Source organism: Rhea pennata, chromosome 8 (genome assembly GCF_028389875.1).
Source record: "Rhea pennata isolate bPtePen1 chromosome 8, bPtePen1.pri, whole genome shotgun sequence".
Taxonomy (NCBI): Eukaryota; Metazoa; Chordata; class Aves; order Rheiformes; family Rheidae; genus Rhea; species Rhea pennata.
The window spans coordinates 13,851,425-13,877,139 of NC_084670.1; the positions used below are offsets into that span (position 1 = coordinate 13,851,425).

The following is a 25,715-nucleotide window of genomic DNA, read 5'->3' on the forward strand; positions in this document are numbered from 1 at the left end:
AGTTGAATGTGAAACTTGTAGAACACACAGGATAGCAACATGCAAGCACAGAGAGGAGAAAAAAGGGCATAACCAGTTTGGGCAAGTATCAACTCATATCAGGACCCTCAAAAGCACCTTCACCTGCAGAAAGCAGCATATGGTAGGTAAAGATGCTTAGATACTACAACTAAGGCAGTCTTCTCAAGGGCCAACTCTGTAACTTACTATGAAAAGGTTTTCCACTTCAGCTTAATTTCTTCATGTGAACTGTAATTTACTGTACTTTCTCTGACCATCCCAAAGGTTCATACTTCAGACCACTTAGGACTTCTGAGATAGCTGCAGCTGTTTCACACATGAAACAACTAAGCCACATACCAAGTGGTTTTTCCAAGTTTACCCTGCCAGTAATAGCGCAAAAACTCTATTTTCTGAATGTTAACCTCAGTCTATAATCAGCACCTATTTAAAATAAAACAGAACTAAGCTGGAACACACAGTAAAAACACATTTTTTAAAAGACAAGTTAAAATACCCTAAAACAACCTCCCAAAACCCTACTACAGTCTTTTACCTGGATGCAGAGACATTATTCTGCGCTTCTTTCAGAAGCCAAGGAAACAACAGATACATCCTCCTTCTAACCTTCTCAGCGCCACACTTTGTATTGCAAGCATCTGAACTTAAGACATCCTTTCTCTTAAATCTTTGACTCTGATTCAGAAACAAAATCCCCACTTATATTCTACTGTGGGCTTCCCACTTATCAAGAGCCATCCACCACACTCTACACTTAACACTAGCTGTATAAAACCACCCTTCACAAACACTCACCTTTCCAGCTATTTTTCATTTGTTTTAATTAGCAATTAAGTCTCTCTGTCCCAGTACAGATGTGTAACTTGCTTCACTCTTGTCAACGTCAAAGGCTAAAATATCATGCATCAGCGCTCCCCAAGTTAACATCTTTTAATATAGTTTTCTGATCTTTTTTTAACAGCACTTGCTGAAGTATTTACCCAAAGGACAGCCACATGTAGTGGGAAAGATGATACAGATCCCTGTCATGCCTCTCCATCCTAGTGTTGGAGTGACACGAAGAAATGGTATGACAAGGCTCATCCTCACAAAGAGCATGGAAAGGAAGCCTGACAGCACACCCCCAAATCTTTCTGCTCCCTTCCCTCTTACTGAGAATTGCCCCAGCTCCTTCATTGCAAGACAGTATCACCCTGCTTCCTTCAGCAGCTGCGCTTCGATAATTTTCTCGAAAAAGATAGCGGGGGGGGGGGGGAAGCCACCACGTAGAAGAGACTTTCTTCCAGAAATAAAAGAGCAGGAGCTTCCCAGGTTACCAGAAGACAAAAAAAAAGAGGGGGGGGGGAGAAGAAAAGAAAAAAAAATCTAAGGCAGTTGACAATACTTATTACACAGAACTCATACTAAGTAACTTAATGTACTTTTTTGTTAAAATACGAGGAGGAAAACTCCCAGTTATTTAGCGATATGTTCTTGCTTTAAGTATAACATAACTCCTCAGATATACTGTATCGTAGTATCTGAAAACTATGATCTTTTTACAAGGACACAATATGCAATCATTAGAAGTTTAACACTGTAAGAGCGAAGGACTATTCACTCAGTTTTTTTATATATTGTAATATTGTGTTGGGGTAAAGAAAGAGAAAGTAGAAACAAGGGAATATATGAGTAAAAACACATCTTTTGATTAACATCCACTATGGTAACATAGCACAAACTTTCCTTGGTTTAGGAAATGTAACTTTTAAAGGTGAATTGCTATGCAAATCAATAGTACATCTTTAACTTGAACTATGCAGAACAAATAATAGGCAAAGATATGTAGGAGGTCTGCTGCAATGAAAAGCTAAAGAGCAGCTTGCCCTTCCTATCAAGAATTTAAAGGAAACCAATAAAATATAAACGACAGCAAAAGGTAGGATCGTTCACCTTCTCAAAACAGCACATAAAAAACTTGCAGCACCAAGGGAACCCTTATCTTGATAAGGGCTTCCTGCAGAGGCTGTAGCAAGCACTAATATCTACTCCTCATACAATTAATTTCTAAAAGATGCTATCAATCATCTTTGTAGTTCACAACAGAGATGCTGTCACAATTTAATACAAGACCAAAACAAATATTTACATCTGCAATGAGGGTAACAGTCGCAGCTAGATTAAACTGCAAAGTAAAGATATCAATACCTTCAAAGCAGTGTAATTATGGTCTAGTTATTTTCTTGGTGGCATTATTATGCTTATTAATATTTTAGTGAAATATTGCTAACACTCCTGTCAAGTGGGCAATTGTGTTAATATTATTTACTTCTTGTCTCATCAGATTTAGCTTTACGTTGACATAACTGCATCCATACGCTTCCACTCCTGCTACCGTTAAAGCAGTGTCACTTGTGCGTATAGCCAAAAATATGGCCAGGCATCCACACAGCTGTGCAGGCTAGCCAAGCTTCCATCTCATTATTTTGGTTCCGTCTTTATCAGGACCAAGAATTTCTGCAGGGTTGTTGGGTTTTTTTTGTTTGTTTGTTTTTTGCAACTCTGCTATTTCCTACACCTCAAAAACAGTTTCATTTACAACTATCTAATTTTCCAGTTTAGACAATTTTAATAATGAGCATCTTTCAGAAACGGTAATCATTTCTAAATTTGTGTCATTTTTCCTCATGACTTTTGAGCCTCATAAATCAAAGAACTCACAAGGATAAGTGAGTTACTGTATGTTCTGTAAAAACTGGTAGTTTGTTAAAGGGGAGAGATCATAACTACTGTCTCCGCTAAGAGAAAGGCATGGAGAATTCAGCTGCTCCTGCTTCCGCTCCCTGGTCAGTCCATCAGTGGGTGCTTACACACGCACACGAACCTCACGCTTGCCCTTCCAGGACAGGATGCTAGGGAGGAGGTGAGAGCGTAAGCAGGGAAAAAAAATGCAGGTATCAATCAAATCAGATGAGGAAAGAATTTAAAGAGCAAAGGACACAAGTTCAAAAGAAGTCAAGCTTCATTTTCCACAGATCGTTTATCCAAAAGAGGACTGCACTGGGGCTGATAGTGCTGTTCACCAGGATTGCACTGTGCCTGACAGCAAGAAAAATATGTTGAGAGAAGGAAAAAGCAATTTGACAAATTTACTTGACATTTAATAGCTCCTAGGCTAAGCCTTTCACCAGGGAGAAAAACAAATGCAGCACATGCCCATGGCATGATCTCTTGCAAATTAAATTAAGAACTCACTGTTTATTGGACAGTTTATGTAATTATAAAACACAGTTCTATAAATAAGAAAATACTCTTACTAAACCTTTTTGTTCTGCTTATATTAATTTGTTCTATTTATATTACTTATAATTTTTTCATTTATATATATATACACACACACACACAGAGGGGATTTATAAAATACAGTAAGAATGGCAGCACTAAAAGTAATAAATGTAGTCATACACTATTATGTTACAACAATACGATCTAGTAACGCAGCTACATGCAATACGAAACTGCAGTCCATCAGAAATTCGTACTAGAATTTTGTAATAGATTTCCCTTATATTTCTACTTTGGAGAAGAACCAGTTGTAGTATTCAAATTCTAAGGGAACTGAGCTCTTTTTTTTAAAGCTGATTTATACATTTTCTTATTTTCTGAGAACACAGACCAATCTACCACCCAACAGAATCTACTCTCTGAGACAAGAATCAATTTTGTGTATGTTCAAGTCTTACATTAATAAAGTTTAAGAAACATATCATGATATGCCAAACTACTTTGGTGTGGAACAGACTGTGGCTGACCTTCAAAACAAACAAACAGTAATAATGTGGCATATATGCATTTTTTTAATTAACAGCTCTTATTCAACACTAAAAATGTATGTATACTCTAGCAGTGGAGGCAAATACTCTTCTACAAAGAACTCACGGGTCCCTGCTTACAAAGTGGTTGCCATCTCAGAACAGACTCAGCCGGAGTAAAGACTGCAACTGGAAAAAGCAACTTGATTGAAAATTATGCCAATTCCCTTTATTCCCAAAGATGATGAAAAGATGCAACACTGAAAGTCTCCCCAGTCTAAGACTGTGTCATAGGAAAAGAGGAAAATGAAAAAGATGTCCTTAAAAATATAGGACAGTTTATTCTGTAGTACAGCTAGTTATAGCTACATATACATAACATAAAGCAATGTTATACTCTCTCTTATCTATACATTAAAATAAACACATCGTATATAATAAATTGGACCTTAACTCTGGACATACCTAAGTATATCTGAATATATCCACAAATGTCAGGATAAATTACAACAGTAGTGTAGTATTTTTATTCTTAACCTTTTCACATGAAGACAGACATGGACATTTTGTCTTAAAATATATTAACAAAAAATAGTTTAATTTTTAAACTCGTTGTCAAGTTAGGGGGGAAAAAAGATGCTACAGGGAACATTAGAAATTCATCTTAGTTAAAAAGACTGCTATGTAATCACTTTAGAGTTACAGTTCAAGAAGATTCTATTTAAGACAGTTCTCAAATAATTGATATGGCAAGATGCATCAGACTGTACGCCTGCAAGTCAAGTGCAGTAAGATGAAACTTTTATAGAGAGCCATTTTAAACTGCTCTTTTAGGCGAAGCATTTATGACTGTATAAAATACAAAACCTGTACCAGAGGAAATGCCGCAGATGCTCCTTTTCTTTCTCTCATTCACGTCATCTTTAAACATTAAACACATCCAGGTAACTGGATCAGTATTCCTGTGAATTGCTAGTTAAATATTAAATTTGATCCTATGCTCCTACATGGATTTCTCTGTCTTTCCAAAGATCCCACAAGAACAAAACAATTCATAATATGTAAGAATTCACAAGACCGGGTTTTAAGGGATATGTGAAAATATGTCATTTTAACCTGTCTGTCTTCAGTTTAAATGTCAGTACAACTATTATCATTTTTTAAATATTACAAGGTAATAAATGAAAATATTTAGTTAACGAATAAACACAAGGTCCTAGGCTCTTGCAACTTAGTCCTTGTAGGCAATACCCATGCATAACTCCCATATTTCTAATGGGCTCACCTATCAGTCTCAATGGCCCTATAAAGCTAACTACAATTTAACAGGGTATTGGAAATATAGCATATAACGCACGGAAAACTCAATTCCTTGACCGCATTTTCATCTAGAGCCTTCAGTAGCTCAGAAGAAAGTGAACAACAATTTTCCCCCAAATAAGTTAATCTCTGCCAAACACACCAAACCTCAGAATAAAGTAAGCAGAGATAGAAGAAATAAAGACATCATTTAGAGCACAAAAGGAAACATAGGACAAAGGGAAAAAATTACTCAGAATGTGCTTTAGATAAAAAAAAATTAAACTAGTATACTATAAGAAAGCATTAAATCACAGAAAGATACAGTAGTGAGATACATTAGAAACTACTGAGAAAACATACTGAAAACACTAAATGTAGCCTGTAAAAATTTAGTAATACAATACAGTTTAAATTAGTAATTTTTTTTGAAAATATCTCAACATAAAATGCAAATGGTTCTGAACTAGGAAGTACATGCAAAATTCTCAAATATGCACCAAACCAAAACTTTCAGAGAGGCATTACAATAATACACAAATATGCATGTAATAACTGGAAATATTAACAATGCTTTCCAATTATACAACATCGTGCATCAGTCTGTCACTGTCTTCATGCACGTCTATGCTGTGATAAAATTTCTTTTTAGCAGATCTCAGCTCCTTCTTTGTAGGAGGAATATATTTTATTACAAGTGTTGTGGAGCATCTATAATTTCAGCCTTCCCTTAGAAAAATAATATTCCACAATCATCTCACATTTTGTGGTAATTATTTTTCCTACTACATCATCCAGTTTTCCCAGAAATATTAACATGTATTGTTTGAACATGGCAATATTCAAAATACAGCATAAATTTGCACCAAAATACCACAATACATATTTACTTGTTTTTCTTATAGCAAGTCTTATTAACAGCTGTTGAAGGTTTGGGTGCATTCATGTTTTATCACTCCTACAATAATTTCTTAAAGGGTGAAAATCAGCTGTGTGAATATGTATGTAATGAGGTTATGTAATAAGACAAGAAACACTGAAAGTCTTTACAGGCATGACAAATTGCTGCTACAGCACACAGGAATATGATTTTTTTCCTTTCTAGAAGATTTAAAGAATATTAAATGTCACCTTTGAAAAATCTGCCTCCTCAACCTAGCCAAGATGCTAATGGCTCTCCAAATTTGCTTTTTAAAAAGAACAGAAATACAAGTCAGAAAAAAATAGAAATTATCCACAGGTTTAATCACTAATTGATAGAGAATAGAAAAACTTAACTGTGTACCATTTGCAGACCTGATAAACAGAGTATCAGCATATTTTCCTCAACCAAAAATATCACATACCAAATTAACAGCCCTTACCTGCTAGCATGGGCACCCTGGAATTCTCTGCATCTGACTAATTACGAAAAGCATTTCTGCTAAAGCCTTTGTTTCACTTTAATGTTTTAGAAAATAAACACCAAATGAGAGACAACAGGAGTATAATCAATACATTGTTCAAAAATGGTAACACATGAATTGAGAGCATCCTCTATTGAACTTTGATATTATTTAAATTTGAAAGAGAATGTATTGCATAGGATTTGATTAATTCTTGAACTACAGACTTACACATAAAGAATAATTGCACGCTTGAGTACTAAAATACAGATTTTAAGTTCTTCAGAAGGTCCTATTATCATGAGGAACCATCAGAATACTAAATTTACTTTATTGCCAATATAAACCAAAATAAAAAGATTGTCCACAATTGTCCAGTTATATTATTTTTAACAAGGAAAAAAAAGAAAATTCAACCAAGTAACACTACCTTCAGTAGCATGCTTCTCTTCTGAAAAGCAGGAATAATTCTTCCTTGATCTAGAAGAGACTTCTAGTTTTGCCTTCTTTTGCCACAAAAATCAGTGCAATATAAGACACGATAAAAATAATAGCATTGCTTTTGGAATTCTACATTCGGGCAGCAAGTCAATACCAAACTACAAAGTGCTATTTGCAGGCAATCTGTAAAAATATCCGACTTCAAAAGCTCTCCAACTAGCTCATATATACAGGCTGCTGAACTGAACAACTAGTCAAATTTTCAGAGCAATTGTTTATACTCAAAGACTAACACTATGGCTTTTTCCTGAAACTGTTGGAGAACATTTTACGTTTTTGTTTGTTTAAATACAGGACTAGAAAAATTACGTTTATTTTTTCCAGCCCTTACATGAAGTTGTAGATTTTGATTAGAAGAAAAAACAGAATATTGTTTTGTACATTTAATTTGAATTAAAATAGATGCTGCACCTAAAAATTGGATCTGTTCTTTATAATACTCTCCCTAAAAAATACCAAATAAACAATCACATTACTATTATCTTTGCACTAATAGTACTAGTAAAGTCATCCCATATATACATATAAAAACCTCAGAAGACAACAGCCAATTTTTCCATTAACGACTTAGGAAATAGTAGTCATGCAGCTGAATTTACAATCTTCTCTCTACCTACCAGGAAAAATCTCCATACACCTTACACTTACTGCTGTAACTGCAGATATTTTTGATTATTATTGTAAAATGATTGTGTGATCCATGCACTAATTCACCGTTTTCTCCAATTAAAATAATTTATTCATATTTGATACTGAACAGAATTTCATTATAGAAATTACACAGCTCTAATATCCTCCAAAACACTCAAACTTTTGCTGCATTAGACAATCATCTGTGTCTTGTACCTCAGCTTCCAAACCACTATGCTATGATTATTTACAAAAACGATCACCAATGGCTGAAGACCACGTGCACTTGGCCTTTCAGTATTCAGAACCATCTACTAAGCAGCAAAATACAGGAAGTCAAAACAGTGTTACAAAAACTATGATCTGATCTGTCATTTGAGGACAAGTTTTCTCCCTGTAAACCTTCTACATTGAGAAAAGTGCCTTCTGTATCAAGAACCATTGTCACAGTTATCGCAGATATTTGATTACTACAGTTCTATTTCTGACATTTGGAAGATAAACACATAAACAAATCATAAATCTTTTCCAATAATAATCAAGTGTGTAAATATTTACATTAAATGAATGTGAACACCAATGCGGACATGACACTTACGCTGGAGCGAGTTTTCAAACTGCTACTTTTGACTAGTTTACCTTCCTTAACATGATAATGGTTCCCATGCCACCGAAAAGAGGTGCCTAATCTCTTCTCATGGCTAACCATATAAACTCCACGTACAACAGAATGGTAATTTCATAAACAATATATGCTATATTTATTTGATACTCTGATAAATAGTTGAAATTTTTCTAATTAAGGGTTATAAATCCTTTTGTTTTGTTTCCAGCTAGTTTTCTAAAGAAAAAAAAAAGATAACAGATGTGTTTCAATAACAATTTCTGGCTAGAGAACTCACACTGTTAGAAATGTATAAACCACATTGCTGTACCATACTGCATATTAAATAAGAGTTTAATTTTGTTTGGGGTAGAAACAAGGAAGAAAAATGAAGACTGAAGAGCACGAATACTATAGAATACTTAAGTTTTTGTGAAGTTACTTTAAATACGTATTAATTTATATATTTTTGGTAAGAAACAAAAGCAGAATTCATGGTTACCATAGTTACACATACTCTTTGTTGTGTTTCAATGCCACATGATCTGATTCAAAGTAATACACATCAGGCTCTTCCTCATCATCCTCTGCAGTGTGGATGTTGGCACTCTCTTTGGCAGATGGTATATATCCAGCAACAAGCCTAGCCTCAGAAAGTGGTTTTCTTAGTCCGTCACTCCCATGATCTCCAGTGTTACAATTTCTCTCTTTTTCATTCTGCTTAATTTCTTCAGAGTTTTTGGGAGATCCATTGATATTATTAATACCTACAGGTACACTCTTTTCAGTGGGACTAAGATTATTTTCCTCAACCTGTCCATTTTCTCTACACGGAGAGTTATTTTTAGTAGGGCTACTTCTAGCAGGAGCAGCCCTTCGTGGTGAAGTTCTCAATGTGTATCTGTGTTCTTGAAGTTCTGACATAGATGTCATTTGAGCTGAAACACAGTCCAGTACAGAAGAGTGTGGTTCAGGTTCACCTGAGATTGATGTACTATCATGATGAGTATTCGGGTTGCTATTGGTGTTTTCAGCACACTGTTCCTTAGAGGCACTACTATCTCCTACTACATCTACTTCCTCCTCAGAATCCCTTAACAAAGATGACTGGATTTCAGAAAAGGACCCTGTAGCTGGCTCATTTGCCTGATTAGCATGCTCCTCAGGCAAGCAGTCATTTATTATTTTGTGGTCCTCTAACTTTACCTGTTCTTGAGAGTTTGTGCAAGGCACATAATGGTCTACAACACTGTCCTCCTTGCTGCTATTAAGCAACAATGAAGAATGGGCAAATGCATTTCCATTTTCTGCTACTGTTTTGTCCGTGGGCGTACAGGAACCAGCACTATTTTGCTTAACGTTCCCATCAAGCTGACAGTCATCACAGTTTAAAGAATTTGAGTCTCTCTCACCAACTCCATTGACAGTCTGATAGCCTGCAATCTCTTCAACTATTGCAGAGTTATTAAATCCTTCCACACAAACATTCCCCTTTTTAACTTCCCTTTTGTCACAATCATCCAATATAAGACATCGACAAGCTCGCTTAGTCCCTGGAGAGACTGCATCATTGTCCGACACTAAGCTTTTACGCTCCAACGATTCCTTCTCTGTTTTAGTAGGCAAGTCTTCTTCTGAACTGTTGGGTGCTTCTGATCGAAGACAGCGCTTAATTCTTTTCAAAACTGGTGATACAGGTTCTGCTTGTCTTTTTTCACAATTTTCCACAATTTGTTTATCAGCATTATCTTTTTCCGAAGTAGACAGCCCTCTCTTCCTAGGGCTCACCCATGATTCCCGAGCACTCTGCTGCTTCAAGTCAGTAGTTCTTCCACCGTTACTTCCCTTCTGGGTTTGCACAGACTCTGGTCTCTTCTTTGGTGACCTTGATCTTACTTGAGGATGAGGTGAAACTTCCTCTGGATGAGCAATACTACGGTTTCTTAATGTTCGACCACAAAAGTTTTCATCCAAACCGTTTAAACCCACTGTTGATCTTGTAACACGAGTAGATCGAGAAGCAGCCATACTATGGCAAGTCCCTAAAGTATATTCATCATGATCCACTCATTGGGAAACCTTCAAACAAACAAAGACAAAATAATCAGAAATAGTATGTGAGAAAAACATCTACAAACACAGAAATTATGAAGAATATATTGCCACAAATGTACCTAACAGAAAACTGAGAAAGTTTATGCAAAATATTAATACCACTTCTTTCTGTGCAATAGATTAGGATATTAAAAAAAATCCATCTAAGCTTCAAAGTAGTTGACTTGGTATTTGTGTTTTTTCTGACTTAAGACTGGTATGTGACTATCACTGATATTGATATTACGTACACCTGAAATGCTCCAGTTACTAGAAGTCACTATTATTACGCACTGTACATAGAATATATTGTTGTGGCACTATTATTTGTCTATTCAGATGAGAGGTATCAAATCACGTTCTTAAATCTCACAGTTTCCAGTTAAACAATTCCACATATTAAAGTGCAAGCCATTAAAATCACATTTTGACTTTTAATCACTTGTTATTTAAGCCTTAAAAACAAATCTGCCTGAAACAGAATCAAAGTCATACAAAAAAAATCAGATGAGGTTACATAGGGCTTTGTCTAGTTGGGTCTTGAAAATCTCCAAGTACAGATATTCTACTACAACTTCTCTCAGGAACTTGTTCTAGTGTTTAATTACCCTTATAGTGACAATATTTCTTCTTACACCCAGGTGGAGTCTTCCCTGTTTCCAATTATGACCACCGTCTCATTTTTGCACCATTTACCTCAACAACGTGCTTGGCTCTCTCTTCTTACTAATACTGAGCCTTCTTCACATTTTTAAATTTTTCATATGGTGGCAGGATGAATCATCACCTACCTCAAATTTAAGTAAATTCAGATTCAAACCCAAGTTTAAAACATCCAATTTGAGTGTCTGGATTTGAGATTTCACTGTGAAATGTAGGAGTACTCAACTCACCCAATCTCAAAATAACATTTTTATAGAAATCAGTTCAGCTTATCCCTCTCTATCCATTCCACCTTTAAAAATTCAGTATATCAAACTGCACATGACCATGAAGCTGTCACAATATCCATGACAATGAATAGATTCACTTTTGTACATGATGCCATACCTTCCCTTTTCCATATACCCAAATTCCACATTTCAACTGCCCATTTAGTCAACGTATGATATGAAGATTAAGATTCTAAGCACAGAATCAGACCTATAAGATGCTATTTAGAAAGGCAGACAGTGACAAACAGAGGAAAACTGTTCCAATAGTTATTTTCCACCGTCATCAACAAGAGGAGAAAAATAAGAGCACAAGTTCTCAGACAGCTACTGTTTAGACCTAAGTTGGTTCTAAAACAGAAAAGATAGGGGACATTGGCATTTTGAACAAACAAGGCAAGACCAATACAGATCTTAAGGAGTAAAATTATGTCTGACACTTAATTAACAGTAATTACTACCCTACCTGTTTAATGTTTAGATGTAATGCAGCCTAAAAGTATTGCTTGGTATAGAGAGTGATCATAGCTATAGATACAGCTAATGGTAAAGACTAAAATACTTTTGCTTAACTGTAACAATACTAAAAATAAATCTAGTAACATTTAATTTTGTTATTGAAAAGCCAGTAAACTGAAAATCACTAGACTAATATAAATATTAGTCTTAGTCTAACTATTATTGGTAGTAATCCATGACTGGAAAAAACTGAAGTAAATTGAATTTGTATTTTAAAGATGAAAATAAGTCTGTTATGGAACAGTGAAATGAAAAACTGTTGTATACATTTAAATAATTGTTAACACTTGCTAACAACATATGAAAGTCCAAATGATCTAACATCTTAAGATATGATAATATATTTCAGCATTTACTTGGTCATCATAAAAACTCTCTCCTGCATTCACCCCACATTACCCACAAGGGTAGGTTTCCTGACACACTCCCCTAGGGCAGCAAAAAATTACAAAGCTATACTAAGTAAGTTCAAAAACACAAGATAAACTTTGTAATCATGGGAGAAGAATCTGCAGAATATTAAATCAAAGTCCAGTAGGAAGTAGAATAGACTTAAGAGACAACAACTCTGAGCTCCCTACAATAATGTCTTCCGCTATTGGTAAAGCAACAGAGCTGAGAATCCATGGTTTAGAACCAGAAAATGGCAACAACAGACTTCTGTGACTATCTCCTTCCTTTCTCAAGCAGCTTCTCGTTCTGGTAGCACTTTAAAGAGCAATAACTCTACAATTCATCTAGCTTTTAAATCAGGAATCAGACAAGCTGAAAGTAGGAGAGGAAGGCAGGTTTTACGGATCTAAACAGCACAAATGGAATTGAATTAGAAGTTATTTTTAAATATGATAGCAAAACTATACCTCATACAGTATCCCAGCTATAGTCAAAGAACAATATACTGTAAACACCCAGTAGTTTAGTTCCAAATCAACAATATACAGTGTGATTCGGATTAGATGGACAACAGTTTCTTTCACCCCAACTAAAAAAAAGACTTTGTTAATAAAGTCTCAGTCATGAAGCTGAAAATACAGAATTTCATAGTACTCTGCTTTAGAAGCATTGTGTAAAGATCCAACCCAGTTAAAACCATAAATGTGAGTAAAGACAGGAGGCCTTCAACCGGCTACTACTTAGAAATGCAACTGTAGTAATTAATTGAAAATAAAGCTGATTTCTAATTTACGAGGATCTTTGCTCTTCCACATATACATACATTCTACATCTACATACCAAAACCAAAACCTCAAAATAACCACTAATGCCAGTTAAAAACCGTTTTAATTTGGCTAAGACAGAACAGAACTCTGTAAACGTGACTCAGCCATCCATAAAAACTATGCATGTTCAGCAACACATCCCCCTACCAATCTACTGTTGCCATCTCCCTTGGCTGTGTGGCCTTTTCAGATAAAAATGATTAGATCATGGCACTGTCTTGTGGTCATTTTTCAACTACAAGACAGGTTCTTTCCAGAGTGTATAACAAATGTGGCAATTCTGAGGTTCACAAAGCGCGCCAGCTGTGCTTCCACGATGTCCCAAATACACCCCTAACTGGTCATAAGTTTTTAAGCCAGAAGAGACTCTCTCCTCGTTTTTGTTTGCTTGTTTTGCTATTTTTCCCTGGGCTAAGCCAGGGGAGGAAGGCCAAAGCACATCCAAGATGTGCTGCAGTGGCTAGAGCAGAAGACCTACATGTCAAAAGCCTACAGGTCCAAATCATTTATAAGATTGAATTCATGCACTCTTCCTCGTAGATTGTCTGGAATCTTCCCTACACTTAAATCAAGCAACTTACAGTTCTAAAACCCAGGACAAATGAACAGAAACTCCTGTTACAGAAGTATGGCTAGCCCTAACCACTCTTCCAGTTGGGCTCCTTGGGAAACAGGAAGAGGAACGCACTTCAGCAGCAGCATGTGTCTCAGCTGTCCACTTACTGAAAAGTAACACTAGCAAGGTTGCCTGCAAAGAGAGAAGTGCACTGGTCTAACCACAGAAAGTGATTTTTCTTTTTAAGCATGTCTCTTTTATAAAACTGCTAGAACAATGAAATGCTGTGTAACTGTGCAACAAAAAAGCAGCTACAATGCGGAAGTTTCAAAAGTTCCCAAAGCTGAGTTGTGCACGTAAGGCTATAACCCTCCTGCTCGTCAGCCATTCCTGCTGCCTGACGTTAGTGCCTTCTGCGCACTAACTTCCGCTCGGTCCCTTTAACCTTAACGAAGCAGGACAAAGTGCGAGATGGCCAATGAACTCCATCTTACAAGAAAAGAAAGTGAATCGGCAAAAAATCAATGGTGGAGTTGAAGAGATAAAGAAAATGTAACTATGTGTTGTATACAATGGCTCTTCTTACCCATTTTCTGTATGGATAAACGTGCTGGTATATTCTCCCCATTCACACATAACTGCAATACCATCTGGATAAAATTCTCATTTGGGGATGAAAACAAACATGACAAACAGGGTCATTTATGCAGTCCACTTTACCTAGGTTGTTCTATTTAAAGCTATCATAAATAAGGAACAATAACTGACATTTCAAATGGACAGCAATAAGCAAAATAAATCAAATTCCAATGTACTCTACAGTGACTACTGCTGAACTCAACACCCATTAAAAACAATATCCAAGACATCAAAGTCTTATTGATTTGCTATGTTACTTTCTAAAGAAATAAAATTTAGATAAGAATTCTAGAAGTTATTGTTTATTTAGTAAAGAAAACTCTTACCATCACAAAAGTAAAGAAATATTAACTTCTGACATGTGATACAGCAGATTCCCACTGCGCCACTGTAATACTATCAATCACCATTGCTGATATCCATGATGTAATCCAAACTCCTTTTGACCAGTTTATGCCATCACATTAGCAAGATTTTGATAACTGTTGAGAAAAGGAAAAAGGTATCACTAAAACATTTGAAATTATTTCATTAAAAAATAAGAAAAATGCAACAGGCCATTTAAAGAACACCACCTTCTCTAAGAAGCATTTACCAGTTTTAAAAGTGTCCTATAAGAAAGGAGCAAGTCATAAATTAATTAAGAATGTAAAAAGTTAATTCAACTTTAAAATGTATCTTTGTTGGATAGTTTTAAATGATACAGTTTAGCGTACCAAGAATGTATGAGAAAATGAATTTACAACAGGGTGTTCAAACCTCAGACAATATTTGAATAGATGTAAAAAAAAAAATCGGTGAAAGACAATGATTACTACAACTAATGAATTATGAAATACATTATCAAGTATGTTTTATAATTGGACTTGCAGTAAAAACATTTTTTTTGCCATTTAATTGTAATCAGCTCAGCAGAACTCAAAACTTAAACTCATTCTAAATCCTTGAATTACCTGAACACAATAGGAGTAAAAGGTTTTCCAGAGTTCACCCCAAACCCATTCTTCACACCCAGGGAAAACAATGTACACTTACACCATCTTGTTAGTGGAAGTGAACCAATTTTATATCAAAAGACAGAAATAAGCCTACTGATCCAAAACCCACACAATGCTTCCAATTGTTTCTAGAGTTTGGGCATCAGTGCCAATGCCCAACAGCTATTATTTGAAAAAACATACTGGGAATCCTATTTCATTTTAGAACACCTAGTGCTACGGAGACACTATAAGTCACTATAGAAAAGGAACTGCTGAATCTTTCTTCACATTCTGCCAGCTTCCTAAAAGTGAACTTATCTTCAGATACAACAATGCAAAAAATTCATGATGCAAAAGAAAAATTGGCAGCTTTCTCCACATTTTTTTCTTTACACAATTATTATATTTCCCTTATAAATCTAAAAAGCCATTGGAAATTGTCTCCTTTACGTGGACCATATTTATGATTTCATACAAGTTAAAATAAGAAAAAAAGAATTCCCCTTTAAGCTGACAGTTCAAAATACAAAGTCAGCCAAGTACGAGCAGAGCAGATCAACTGTATCCGGTTACAGTGAAATCCAATAATGAAAGTATGTCTATAATAATGGTACATGAAATATCACAAATTCTATTCTATAGATAAATAAATCAAATTAGATTCCAATTATTTAGTGGAATTTCTTATTTTAACAAACAGCAGAGAAATGTCATAATAAATGGCAAACAAAGAATGGAAAAGGAAGAAGATCGGGAAAAATACTCGAAAAATGCAAGCGGTAAGTGACTGAAAGGGCTGAGCAAAACGGAACAGTTGCTACTTAGCCGTATCAGGGACAGAACCGGAACAGCGAGAGGTGAGCTCCGTAAAGAGCTACCGTATCAAGTGACTTTGAGGATGTCTTTTTTCCCCTCTATCAAGTTTCTTCTGCTTTTAATATTCTGGTACACTCTCAATTACTTAAACCTATGCTGTTGTCTATCCCATATATCCATTTAAGTGACAGGAAAAAGACACATGTAGATAGCAAGAAATATTGTCACAGAATTGTGCAAAAAAGAAACTATATATCCCAACAAAAATCCCTTAGCTCAGCAACTCTGGTAAGAAACAAGTATATGAAAAGTCTGAGACAAAATATAACAGCTAGTTGACCAGAAAAAGGCCTGGTCTTGAAACCTAAAGAAACAATGAAATACAGAAAAACTCTGTTACTCTTAAAAAGTTTCAGGATTACCCAAACACAGAGAGCTCAGAAAACAGACAGCTTGTTCATTATAAACAAGGAAATAATTAATTGCAATAATATATCTCTCATCAGTGGTTAAAACTGTCTGCAGAACCAAATTTCCATTTCACAAGAATAGCTATAATTTAATCTTGAATGAAACAGGGAACACTAAATTTCAAGTATTTTCATGTAAAAGAAATTCCACATTTTTTGGTGTCAAAACATTTCAATGCTATTTGTTTTGAATTGTATAAAATTTTGCAAAAATACAGAGTGAAAAAAATTGCACTTTCACAGAAAAAAGTTACATTACATTACCTTACCAGTAATGACAAAATTAAATAATTAACATATATTTTCTCAGGCAATTGGGTACACTGCCTCCATAAAACCAAGGCAAATTTTGAGGCAGGAAAAGGGATAGGTTAGTAGTTTGCTCTTTTCTTACATACATTATGCTTACGCATAGAAATAATTTTGAACGGAAGTCATCCATTATCAAATCATTGTCTTAAATGATTTTGTCATTTCTTAAAGTATACAAATCATCTATTCAGCAATAGCTAAATATTTTGCTTCTAATGACAGTAAGTAAAGAAAGATTCAAAAGTCTTAAGTTTTAGGAAGCAATTACTTCATTCAACTGTTATAATCCCTACTACTTCAGTTCAGCTATAAAACTAATGAATACAAACCAAAACAAAATCCCCCCAAAACTTTCTTTTGTAAAACTGAGTCAGTAAATCAAAGGTTTCACAGAGAATTTCTTATGAAGAGTGATTTTATAGGTAAAGCTCATTTTCAGTTCAGTAACTGAATCTGTGTATTGCCCAAAATAAATTCACAATGGATTTGTTTTACCCTTAACTGTTTTGACTCGAAGATAAACTTTCCAGTAAAGACCATCAAAGGTCTGTACTGTTTTTTGAATTAAGCCTGCGACAAAGGAAGACAGCTGAAGCTAATGAAAGAAGAATCATGGTAAAAGGAACTGCCTTCTCCTGTAGATTTATTAGACTGGCTCAGGGCAAAATATCTATTTTTGTACTATGACCTATTTACTCTTCTGTTGACACCTTTCAATTCACAGCAAACTGAGAGAAGTGAAATTTCTGGCACACAAGAAAGAACTGTTTTGGACTAAATTAATTAAAAAAAAAAGAATGCTTTCTGAAGCAGGTGCTTTCTGAAGCACCTGTTTTTAAAGATACTTGATTTATGAATAGGATTATGCCTCCTTTGCAGCATATTTAGATTTACATTTGCCTTCTGTGTCTCTTCTGTGTCTGCCAAAAACTGAAATGGACCAGACTGCAGGGGAATGAAGAGTGCGGGCGGAAAAAAAAAAAAAAAAAAAAAGGATAGAACTCCACTGAAAATACAATCCTTTTGTAATTCAAAACAAAAATAAAAATGAGATGGGTTATAAAAATGACAAGGATTCCTGAAAGTGAAGAAAATCATGTTTCATAATGAGATGGATCAAAAAGTTTTGGATTTGTGTCACAATGATTCTATTAAATAGCAAAGTTCTCTTAGATACTTTAATATGAAATCTATGTCTTAACATGCATGTCTGCTGTTAACATTGTTTGAATCTTATACTTAAGATTCACTTCGATTTTTTATTACTTTACCAGTCCATAAGTAACGAGCATTTGCATAAGTTGTTTCGGGAACAGCAGAATGAATAAAGTCAGGATTTCTTCAGATTTGTAACTTTATCTCTCCTAATTTCCTTCTCTTCCTTTCTTCCCCAACAACCCTACTTCCCTCACTGCAGGGAAGAAACAACCCCTGCAGCAGCTAGTCCATTTTGAGAAAAGTAAGAGGATTTTAGGAACAGCAGGACGAACACAAACAGCACCAGAAACCAAGGTGAAAAAAAAAAAACAGTTTTATCTAATCAGGGTATTTTGTTGAGAAAACACATTCATAAAGTAAGCATCAGTTTTGCCAAAAAATATTGGAAAAGTTTACAGCAGGAGACAGTGAAATGACTGTCCCTTAATTACTTATTAAGAACCAGAAAGTGAAATTAGCACATTTTTTATTAACCAAGTAGGCAATTAAAATATTTTTCTTCTTCCAAAAGGTTGTTTGGAAAAACTCTCTTGAAAGGAAAATAGTATTTCTTTACATTCCATAAATAATTAGAAGGATTTTTTTTTTCCTCCTAAAGCAACCACATCTTCCCTGGTAGAGAAATTTAATGTTCTAGCCACACTTTTTTAAGCAGGTATTTGTAAGTGGGAAAAAAGATGTGCAAAGGAAGCTAAATATGCTTTCAGGTTTAAGCCTTTATTCAGAGAATCAAATCAATATCTAAGAAAAAGAATATTGCAATAAATACCTAGAGTCTAAATAGAAGGAATCAGCTAAGAAGTAACACAGTTTGAAGTTTGTAAAGCCCACTGAAGATGGAGTAAAAAATCACAGATGAATATAAAATGTAATGTAGAGAGAGTCAAAGCTTTAAAATATAAGATTGTCCGAATTTGTCTTTCGTGGGGAAGGACATATAAAGAGTCAGAGAGCAAGTGGTGAGACTGAAACCTTACCTTGTGAATCCTATTCATAAAACCAAATGGTCATGCATTAATCAGAAAGGCACTTCAGAGTGAGACTGAAGTTTGACCGCTTACAGATATTATTGATACAGTTTATGTACAATCACAAATTTTGTATGACAATAGGATGCAGTTTCAGGACATGCATTTTGACATTAGATAACCCTTAAAGTGTTACACAACTTTATGTGGACTGTATTGATACACACCACAGTCATTTAATTGCACCAGAATTTTAATTTAATCTAATCAGAAGCCTGTTTAGCAAAGCTAGAGAATGCTGACCTAGGTGTGTAACAATCTCTAGGAATAGAGATGATGAATTTAAATAGAGTTGGGTACCAACAGTATGAAACAGCAGAATGAGGCAATTCCTTGTCAAATACGCAAAATAACCGATTCTTAATGGTGTTCAAGCCAGTACTTATCTGCAAACCAGTACAAGCCGAGCGTTTAAAGGAATCCCAAGAATTAAGAACTGTACACACAAGCAGAGAAAGTATGCTCAGTGTGGCCCTATGTCAGAAAAACGATGGTAAAGAAAGGAGGTCAGTGTAAGAATGCACTGGCTGTATCAGCATGCTGGACCTGAAAGAAGCAAAGCCACAAAAGCCCTTACTTTAGGAATGCTTCCAAACACTGCAATTCTGTGGTGGTGCTTATATATCTAGTATGTAGGATGGATATTTGTGTTCTTACAACATTAATAAAAAGATCTCCTACGTATTTGGTGAAGAAAACTCTTGCAGCAGGAGAAAGTCTCCAACAGTTATTTGCTGTCATGCATTTTATGAAAATGGAAAATAGCTAAAGCCATCCCAAGAATTCAACCACAGAAAATGGAGTACAGTTTGTTCATCTGATCTACGGTATAATTTTAATCATCATCTTATATGAACAGCAATAATCTGTTCTCTTCCTATCCTTCCAAGTTTTACCTAATAATCTCTTTCTATGCCAAATGATACTGCATCGTGCTCAGATACTGCAGCTGTGGATACCTGCTAACAATAGCACTCTCTAGTCCCGTAACAGCAGTAACTTTCAAAGTTGCTCCAGCAACAAAATTCATTATTGGTTTAGCTACCATTTACAGGAGCAACTATGACACATACATAATTGCCCTCTCCCTTTTCATTTTCATTCTGCTCTAGATCTGCAGGACCTTGCCTGCCTCTGCCTGAGAGTAAGATTGGAGATTTTTCTATTCCAGTCATAAGATTATTTGATCGTATTTATTTCTGTCATTGCAACTTGGGAGTCCTTAATGTATATTCCTTTTTAAAACACTGTATTATATTCTTTAAAAGACTCTCTGTCAGGTTTTATGCTATCTTTTTCAAAATTATAGTATTTTGGAATAAACATCATGTTTGCACATATCTCAGTGAAGAGATACAAAACATCTTCTGGAAAGGAAAACAAATCTAAGCAAACTTGCATTAACGACAATCATATGGTCTGATCTGAGATCATAAAACTACCTAATTTAGCTAGTTAGACACAATCGCCACTCCATTATTGTGTATCCCATCTCAAACTATTTCCTTATTTTTCACATGCTGCTTTCAATGACCTAATGTTCTTCTAGATTGCTACTGCAATGTACTTTATGTAACTGTATTAAAATAACTTTAATAATTAAAATGACTTTTATATAAGAATATAGCAAAGTCTGTCTTATTTCTGTACCTGTAAATGTTGTCCGTTTCTTTCAGAACCTCCCACAAACAACTGACCCACTGATCATTATTTACATTTTAGGAAGTAACAGTCCATGAGGAACTTGTTATGGTATATCATAGTGCAGTTAAGAAACTGATGGTCAAAACTAGCTTTTCTCAAGCCTCTAATTCCCACTTCTCCCAAGACTCACTCAGAGCTGACCAAAACTCAGGCTTTGACCCAACCCCGTATTTGTTTCTCAGTTTTCTACATTAAAGTGGTTTAAGAAGAAAAAAGCACAGTATTTATCATGAACCTCCTGCCCGTTGTTTTAATCAAGTACTGTATCCATACACTAAGCAGGTATGCTAGCAATCTGCCGTCATTAGCAGGAGCCTGTATTTGCTTTACACTAGGGACTACTTCCCCCGCTGCCCCCAGACACTCAGTTTTGTTTTTTCCACATGTAATATCAAAAGTATCTTGCATAAGCTTCTGTCTTCCAACTGCCTACAGACATCCTGATCATTAGGACCTTACCTTTCCTCTTATCAACTACACATGCCAGACCCCATTATTTCAGGGACACAGAAATAAAAGCAATTAGATTAACATTTCAAGCCTACGGAGTACTACTAAATGCACACAGAATGGTATACCTCAGAAGTAAAGAATATTTATGGATCACAAAGTTATGTATGAAATGTGGGTGTATCTGTAGTATAAAATAGCAAGTATTACATTATGTGTATAGCAGAAGTATGTTATTTGGAATAGCATGTTTTTAGAAACAGAAAGTTTGTTGTATAAAACAAAAACTGCAGAAGTTATTTAGGTAAACAGATTATAATCCCTTATATTTGCCCAAGACAAAGAGTTAACATCTTTAACTGAGAGATAATCTGAATGGACCTCAGATTACTAGGACTTTGGTTTATCTTCACACATAAAGCAAATCTCCTCCTAGCAGAGTGGCATTGCTAAATTAGGGATGAATCCCATTTAACAAATTATTCTCACCAGACTACCACATCTAAATACGCCAGCATCCCTTCTTACACACACTGACTGAGTTTAGTGTAACTAAATAAGCAAGAAAACGGTTTTCTGGAGAAGGCATTGTATTTTTCTGATTTTACATTACATTAAACACAAGCAATACTTTCAAACTACAGAAACAATCCCCACCAAAAGACATCACGAACATCTCACCTGAAATAATATACAACAATAAGCAGTTCAAAGTCGTAAGGAAAGTTTACAGGCAATAAGGTTAAAAATAAATGTTACAGAGGCTTCATGGTTGGGAATTATTCTGAGATTTCAGCCATCTGTGATACAGTAAGGTTACATTACATGTCAGCAAAGACTGTTTGTCAGAGCAGGCCTACTTTAACTCATACATAAGGACAGTAAAACCAATTTAAGAAACATTCAGACTGGTAGGAATAGGTATAAACAGTTCCTGAAAGTCTTCTCATTTGTGCTTCTTCAAACTAGCAGGCACATACTTTTACAAAACAAAACCTGAAGTGGCCAAGAACTGGAATGGGGAGTTCATCATGCTTATTTTCTTACTTAAATCAGAACAGTTCACCAGGCCAGACAAACCTTTTTTTTTTTTTTTTTTTTTTTGGGGGGGGGGGGCGGGGGAATCTTAAGGAAAAAAAATCATTTGCAGTTCTTCCTGAACAAGATTATATTGAGGAAGAGTAAGACTGAATGTCATTTAAATAATAGGATGTGTGAGAACAAATGCAAGCTTAACCTCTTTTCCATCACACACATTTTTTTTCTCCCCTACTGCTATACATTGACCTTTCTTTCCCTGAAACAACAAAATAAAGAAAAAGGTCAAAAGAGCAAATTATTTGACAGTGACTAGCAACACAGAGCCATCCCTTCCTATTTTCTCCAAGTGTCCTTCCAGTCAGCAGTCAAGTACCAAAATGCACCAACTTTTCTCACTATTATGGGCTTTCTACACTGGGAACTTGACTGGGAAGGATAAGCATGATGGAGGCTTAATTCCTTATCTAGACAAATTTATTCTAAGATAAGAGTGCCAAGTTATCTTATAAATTTTGAAAGCAATATAAACCAACAAACACCCTTGTCCCTCAAAACCACTCTTTCAAACTAGAATAAAAGCAAATACCAGCCTAACTATACAGCACAATTTTGGAAAAGTAACCACATCATCAAGTCTCTGCTCTTTGAGACAAGCCCTAACCTGCTTTAAGTTTCTTATAAATTGGTCAAATAAAGAGTCTGAATTGAAATCATACATTTGAAACATCTGTCTCAGAGCACTATTCCCACCCTGCTGCCTCTCCCCTCAATTCTCAGTCAAAATAATTAGTCATTTCTATGCACAAGGATGGAATTAAAAAAAAAATCTTGCTGCTTAAGGCACAGGTGACCTTTCCCTTCAAGAAATTTTTCTACCTCCATGTTTTGGAATATACAATTGCAATTTGGCACAACAAAGCATTTGACTGAGGAACAAAAGCCTTGGTGGAACTGCGATGGAAGATGGGTACAAGGAATACTAAAAATTAATGAATAGGGAAGGAGAACTGTTGGGGAACAGCAAAGGAAGTAGATGCTGACTGGGGAAAGAGAGACTAGAAATCACAAAGAACTGGCAGAAGACAAATGAGAACTGTGCAAGAGGGAGACTACAACTGGGAATAACTGGAAGTATAACTGGGAATAACTGGAAGTAGTAGACAGACATACCTCAGAAGACCTGAGATATTACCCAGTCACAACAAATCTACACATATCACATCAGGATGCCATCCTGAATATTTGTCATAAATATTTGTGACAACTCTGTCAACACAAATATTTGTGGAGCTGTATTATGAAGTGAATCTAAAATAGGTCTTACATAAAAACGCCTTTTTTTCTTTCCAGATGAGTCAAATTAAAGGTCAGAATGCTGCAGCTCAGCCATGAGATCACATGCTCAGAACTGAAGGAAAAGTCATGAACTTCATTAAGGTGATGCTGCTACCAACGCCACAGGATTATTAAATTGCATTCTACGCCTTAATGCAGCACCTAACACCGCTTCATCTTAAGTTCTTGGAAAAATTCAAAAAATGCAAAAAAAAGGAAAAAAGTTCAATTACTATGAAGTCATCTAAAATAAACTGCACTCAGCAAGAATAAAAACAGTAGCTTAAACCAAAAATCCTTTCTGAAATTATTGAGTCAGTAATAACAATAATAAGTCAGTAACTGATGCGTGATACAATTAATTAAAAACACAAAAACCCTTTCCTGTTCTGCTTAAAACAAACAAAACAGGTTTCTCTTCATGTATCTGCTCACCAGCCTATACCCTCCCCACCCCATCTACCCATTCTACTGTATCATCATAGCTAAAAGTCTCTATTTTAAATTATAATACACTTTTCATGTGAAACAATCCATCTGTTAAATAGCTTTCTGTTTTCCAAAGAATATCTCCTGTGCAGGACTACCAAAAAAATGTGAAATACATTACATACAAAATACACTAAATACATACGAAATACATTAAATTAGACATTAAAAAAGATTATAAAATTAATTACAGTAACTTGATTACAGCAACAACTCATCAAAACATTATTCTAGTAGAACAAATTCCAATATTATTTAATCTCTTAACCATAGCTAGAGCATAGTTTTATACCAACAAAATATCTAAGAAAAATGCGATTTATTTCCTAATAAAGTCATCATTATAATATGCAGAAAATACCAAACATAAAAAGACATTTATTTTTTCCCAGCAGGTAGACTGCAACTGTCAGGGTTCATCAAGTACTTAATAACCACACTAATGGCTTACATATGAAAGGGAAGCTGATGAAGAAAAACAGTGCTGCTTTACCTTCTTGAAAGGCACTCACATTTGTAGAATCCAACACTGCACATATCTACCGTGACTGATTTACTTTCAGAATAATGATTGCAAGCATCTACTTTACGAAATATTATGTGCATATTGTATGAAATACTGTATAGAAGATACTTTACCCTGGATTTTTTTTTCGTACGCAAAATTATTACCTAAGCATTAGAAGGGCTACCATAGTGACAAACATTGAAGTAAAAGACCAAGCAGTATTACACATATACAATCAGGTATTTTGCATGGGTTGTGCTTAAAAGTTCTGTTGCACGTGGTACCAAGGCAAATACCAAAAGCAGAGAATTTGGAAAATGGGGGCATGAGGCACTTAACACTCCCTATATTTTTAGTGTCATACCAGAATTAAAATATTTTTGTTCTCAGTTTTTTATCACTTCACATGTCCATCCTGCCACCCCAAGAGAGAAAAGAAAAGGAAGGGAAACCGATTTTTTCTGATTATATTCATAAAAATGTTTTAACCACTTGTCTTCTGCCTCATGATACCTTTGACTCAATCTAGGAGATAGGTTATTCTACAAGCAATAGACTAGCAAAACCTATCCTATGGACTGGCTCTTTGTAGTCTTAAGGACAACCCAAATCTACCACATTCACTTTAACTTCAACATTTTGAAATACTGCATGTTCTCCCCACCAGCCATTTCCAAAGCTCATACTACAGTGACTTCAGCTTCCTCTCACTTCCAACTGGATGCTGTGACCGATCCCAAACTACACGTGCATTGACAAGATTGCAAACAAACCATACAGAGCAGGCAACTGTTGGACTCAAACTGCAATCTCTCTTAAAAAGGGCACTCTAATTTCACGAGAGCTGCAAATTTTTCACACTTTTGAGGTATCCCTTCCCTGACAAATTCAGCCTAAGATGGCCAAGAGGTTCAAATGCTACTCAGTGATGATGGCAGACAAACAAGTAGATGGACATCTTATCGCCTAAGTTAAAAGAGTTGACCAAACTTCTGTCTTTAAATGTTTCAAATACATTCTGGACAGATTTAAGGGGGGAAAAAACAATCCAGAACTCTCCTGGCATCTAGGCATAACAGAAACTAAGTCAGGCACTACTATGCCTGGGGCCCAGTTGTGTCTTCTGGGCAGATACACTTTCTCATGTTTCCAGGAGTACAGGCATCCCTTGTC

At 35.4% G+C, this 25,715-nt stretch overlaps 1 protein-coding gene across 7 annotated transcripts in view; it reads right to left on the bottom strand.

Annotated features, from left to right (window-relative positions):
• The window catches only part of ZZZ3 (zinc finger ZZ-type containing 3), a 64,005-nt gene that overhangs the window by 20,732 nt on the left and 17,558 nt on the right, over positions 1-25,715 (bottom strand). For 6 of the 7 annotated variants that reach the window (XM_062581320.1, XM_062581319.1, XM_062581321.1 and 3 more), the window contains exons 2-3: positions 14,518-14,673; positions 8,749-10,310 (exon numbers count right to left, since the gene is read on the bottom strand). In XM_062581320.1, coding sequence (XP_062437304.1) covers positions 8,749-10,259 — 1,511 coding nt within the window. In that variant the 5' untranslated portion in view covers positions 10,260-10,310; positions 14,518-14,673. The remainder of the gene's footprint in view (positions 1-8,748; positions 10,311-14,517; positions 14,674-25,715) is intronic. The other variant, XM_062581316.1, reaches the window with a different exon arrangement.